Source organism: Myotis davidii, unplaced genomic scaffold (genome assembly GCF_000327345.1).
Source record: "Myotis davidii unplaced genomic scaffold, ASM32734v1 scaffold456, whole genome shotgun sequence".
NCBI classification, from domain to species: Eukaryota; Metazoa; Chordata; class Mammalia; order Chiroptera; family Vespertilionidae; genus Myotis; species Myotis davidii.
Window position 1 is genome coordinate 405885 of NW_006287375.1, and position 4925 is coordinate 410809.

Genomic DNA, 4925 nt, shown 5'->3' on the forward strand with positions numbered 1-4925 from the left:
GTCAGTGGGTGTGAATATATGTCTGCTGGTTGCTTAAATGAACACGGAATGTGTGCTCCTTTAAAAAAAAATTTTTTTTTAATTTATTTCAGAGAGGAAGGGAGAGGGAGAGAGAGATGGAAACATCAATGATGAGAGAGAATCGTTGACCCAGCTAACTATGCACACCTCACACTAGGGATCAAGCCTGCAACCCGGTCATGTGCTCTAACTGGGAATGAAACCGTGACCTGGTTCATAGGTCAACGCTCAACCACTGAATTATGCCAACTGGGCTCAGATTTTAATTTTGATGTTATGGCCTTAAGAAAAAATATGTCTTTTTGTTTTCTAAATTTATTTGAATTTTGATCAAGGAAGATTTGGAACCTAGAGTTTATTTTTAACATATACATGGTCATTTTTATGGTATAGCCAAATTTCTTACCCATAATCGTTACTTCTTATACAGGACACTCATCTTTCATAGTGAAGCATTTATGAACTAGAACTTTGATTTTTGTGTTCTGGTTTACACAATTACCCAATTGTACAAATCTCTTTATGGAACATTATGGACAATGAAAGAGAATTACTGGTGCTTCTATTTTATCTTCCTTCTTTTTAGTAGCTATATCTCTCTAGTGGACTGTTGGGTATGAGTATGATAATTTGTTTTAATAAATAATGTGTGTGTGTATATGCAATTAGAGAAAAATTAGAGTTAACAAAAGTGAGTATAAGAGTTTCTAGAAGGTGGCTTTTGTTTAATTAGAATAGAAAAATGAATATATTACTTATGGAAAAGTTGGAGTTTCTGAAATTTTAAATTACTTATTTCTCAATTATTACTCTGAATATGAACCAAACCAGACAGAATAAGACTTAGTGATTCTTTTCTTTGTTTTTCAATTGACTATTTGGCTACCACAGTGATTATTTGTAGAATTCTTAGTAGATATTTAATACTCTGGTATGCCATGAGAAACTGTTCCAAAAATAATAACCCTTTCTGCCTTTTCCCTTTAGTATGTTAAAAGATGACTTAAAGCTAAGCAGCAGTGAAGACAGTGATGGGGAACAGGTGTGTCTACTACTACATGATTTTGCCAGTCTCATTCAGTATTTGTTTTCATTGTTTTTTTTAATAAGAATTTTAATTTAAGAATATATTCTGCTAACATTGGAATATTATACTTTTCTGCTCTGTCTTTACACCTCCATTAAAAAAATTTTGTTGCTGTTTAATTCTCACCCAAGGATATATTTTTAATGATTTTAGAGAGAGAAACATCCATCCATTGCCTTCCCATACGCTCCCCAACCTGGGATCAAACCTGAAACCTAGGCATGTGTTCTGACCGGGAATCAAATCTGAAACCTTTTGGTGTGTGAGACCACATTCCAACAAACGGAACCACCCGGCCAAAGCCAAAATCTTGGCTTTTTCTTAATACTTATCAGGGATCAGAACATACTCATGAAGCATGAGGTTGCTGACAAGAACTGTTAACAAAGCTTTTCCTCTTATCCTGGTACAGTGGGGCCTTGACTTACGAGTTTAGTTCGTTCCGAGATTGAGCTCCTTAAGGAGCTCGTTAACTCAAATTACTCTGTCAACTCAATGCAAAAAATCGGCAGAGACAGGTGGTATCTCAAAAAACTCGTTAGTCGGGACACTCGTAAGTCAAGGCCCCACTGTAATTAGTTATTCTTTAACTTAAAACAGTATGTTGTGTTAAGTAAACATTGATGCATACATTAGAGCAACCAGTTTTTTTATGAAACGTTCAGATATTGTTCATATTAAGTAGGTGGAGTTCCATTTTTTTCCTTCATGGATTTCTTCTCATGTTTTAATTTTAGGATTGTGACAAGACAATGCCAAGGAGTACACCAGGAAGGTAGGCATTCTTTTATTTCTTAAAATTGGTTGTCAGATTTGAATGTTTTCCTGTTGTCATTGTAAAAAAGAAAAGAAATGTTTGGTCATTTATGTGTTTTATCTCTTTTAGTAACTCTGAACCTTCACACCATAATAGTGAAGGAGCAGATAACTCCAGGGATGATTCTAGCAGCCACAGTGGATCTGAAAGCAGCTCTGGATCTGATTCAGAGAGTGAAAGTAGTTCCAGTGACAGTGAGGCAAATGAGCCATCTCAGAGTGCATCTCCTGAGGTGAGAGGGAGGGAGGGGTATTTTCCATAGGCCCTCTCAAGGCCCCTGGTGATGCCTGTTGAAACCTGACTCAAATATAAAAGGTGAAGGAAAGTAGGTTACATATTCTGACAAAAAGAAATTGAACTATCTTGTAGGAAAACTAGGTACTTCAGTTTTCTTTTTATTTGAACAAACATTTGGTCTAGTTAGGAACTACTTGAGGTCATATTTCAGGTCATGAAAATATTGGATTTTTTTGGTTTGGTCTTTATTTTTGTGTCTTAACATGTTAATTTATGTTATTGTAGTCATTGTAGATAAAAAGAGTCTTATAGTTTTATTGTAGGTTGATATAATGTGATTAAAAATCTCTGTTGGTACCTACATCATTTGTTTACTTTCTGGTTACTATATGATCTTTTAAAATTTTGCCTTTAAAGATGGATTCCTGATAGGAATACTTAATTCAGCTTATATCTTCTCATTCAGGTATTTAGATGTGATAGGCAATATTCAGCCCTATACCTTGGTTCACACAGAACTATGAAAAAACAAATAACCTTTGAGGCATTAGGCATTATGTTTTTCCTCTTCCTGAGATTGTAAAGGAGGGAAAAAGCTTCAGTGTAGAAAAAAAGCATACTTATTTCTCTGTTTTTCAGCCTGAACCACCACCAACAAACAAATGGCAACTTGATAACTGGTTGAATAAAGTGAACCCACATAAAGTGTCACCAGCTTCTTCTGTGGACAGTAACATCCCATCATCTCAAGGCTATAAAAAGGAAGGCCGAGAACAGGGCACTGGGAATAGCTACACTGACCCAGGTGGGTCTAAAGAAACAAGTTCTGCTACTCCTGGACGAGACTCTAAAACTGCTCAAAAGGGATCAGAAAGTGGGCGTGGGAGGCAGAAGTCTCCTGCACAGAGTGACAGTACAACACAGAGGAGAACTGTAGGCAAAAAACAACCCAAAAAGACCGAGAAGACAGCTGCTGAAGAACCCCGAGGAGGCTTGAAGATAGAAAGTGAAACTCCCGTAGACATGGCTACCAGCATGCCCTCCAGCAGACACAAAGCAGCCACCAAAGGCTCGAGGAAACCCAACATAAAAAAGGAGTCCAAATCTTCCCCTCGCCCTTCAGCAGAGAAAAAGAAATACAAGTCCACAAGTAAATCTTCCCAGAAGTCAAGGGAAATCATAGAAACAGATACCTCATCCTCAGATTCAGATGAAAGCGAGAGCCTTCCTCCTTCCTCACAAACTCCTAAGTACCCTGAGAGTAATAGGACTCCCGTTAAACCCTCCTCAGTGGAGGAAGAAGATAGCTTTTTTCGGCAACGAATGTTCTCTCCTATGGAAGAGAAGGAACTTCTTTCACCCCTCAGTGAGCCTGATGATAGGTATCCACTTATTGTGAAGATTGACCTGAATCTCTTGACTAGAATACCAGGAAAGCCTTACAAAGAAACAGAGCCACCGAAGGGGGAAAAGAAAAATGTGCCAGAGAAGCACACAAGAGAGGCTCAGAAACAAGCCTCAGAAAAAGTTTCCAATAAAGGCAAGAGGAAACATAAGGTTTGTAAAGAGTTTTGTTGTTGTTTTTATTTTTCAACATCAGAATCTGAAATGCAGTGGAAATCTCAGCCAAAAATAACTAGTTAAGTCATAGCTGTGAGAGAAATAGAGGTTAACCCAACGCCCAGTTGTGGCTTCAGATACAACAGTCTTCTAAAGACCACTGTACCTCTGCCTGTCTCCTTTTGTAAAGCAGCATAGTTTCTAATTAGGTCAGAAATGAGCTAGTGTTTCTGTCCAGAGAGTGTGCTGGACAGTGTAAAGGTGAGAGAGAAGCAGAGATTGTAAACGCCTTCACAGGGTCCTTCAGATTTTGGGTTGAAATGTCTTTAGTTGGGATATGTACTCTCCAGGTTGTCACACTTCTCTTTTATACACAAACCAAGTTGCATCTTTTAAATTACTAATTCCAGCTAAAAAATTGTCTCACCGATTTTGACACATCCTTAATTTCACCAATCCATTGTACATAACTCTGCCCAGCTCTTTTCTTTTTTCAAACACCCATAACTGCAAGTTCAGAACTAAAACTTCTGCTGGCACATAGCTCTCTAAATACTTCCAAGATAATTTGGATTTAGAAATGAATCTTGGTGTATATATTTAAGGTCAGGTTTTTTTAGACCCAGGAAATGTGAAAGCTCACAATGTCTATGATTGGAGGATAATAGATATATAATGGGAGGATAATAGACATATAGAGAGTTGAACAACTTACATATTTAATGGAGGTTCTTTGAGAAAAATAGCCTACTCTTTTCAGTTCTTGTGAGGAATTTTTCAGTTCTAGTTAGGAATTTTTAGAGGAAAATAAATTTTAATAATCTGTTTTGAAGAATAGTGTAATTTCCTGAACATAGATGTGAATCCTATCTAATAATAAACAAACATGGTAATTACCCTTACCTCCAACACGCTTCCCATTGGCTAATCAGGGCAATATGCAAATTAACTGCCAACCAAGATGGCAGCCGGAAGCCACACAGCTGAAGCGAACAGGAGGCTTGCTTGCTCCAGTGATGGAGGAAGCCAAGGTTCCCCGCCTGCCGCTGCCCAGCGTTGAGCTGCACTCTAAGCAACTATGTTGCAATTATAGAAGCTAAACAGTCCCCAGAAACCTGCTTTCCGCCAGCCAGGCCTCAGAGCTGGAGTTGCAACAGTGTTTCAATTATAGAAGCTAAACAAAGCCCAGATACCTGCTTTCAG

General features: G+C 37.9%; 1 protein-coding gene across 1 annotated transcript in view; it reads left to right on the forward strand.

Moving 5' to 3' along the window:
- AFF4 (AF4/FMR2 family member 4) overlaps nucleotides 1-4925 on the forward strand; it is a 73589-nt gene that overhangs the window by 44059 nt on the left and 24605 nt on the right. The window contains 4 exon segments of the mRNA XM_006759141.2: nucleotides 1009-1063; nucleotides 1846-1883; nucleotides 1995-2157; nucleotides 2802-3719. Coding sequence (XP_006759204.1) covers nucleotides 1009-1063; nucleotides 1846-1883; nucleotides 1995-2157; nucleotides 2802-3719 — 1174 coding nt within the window.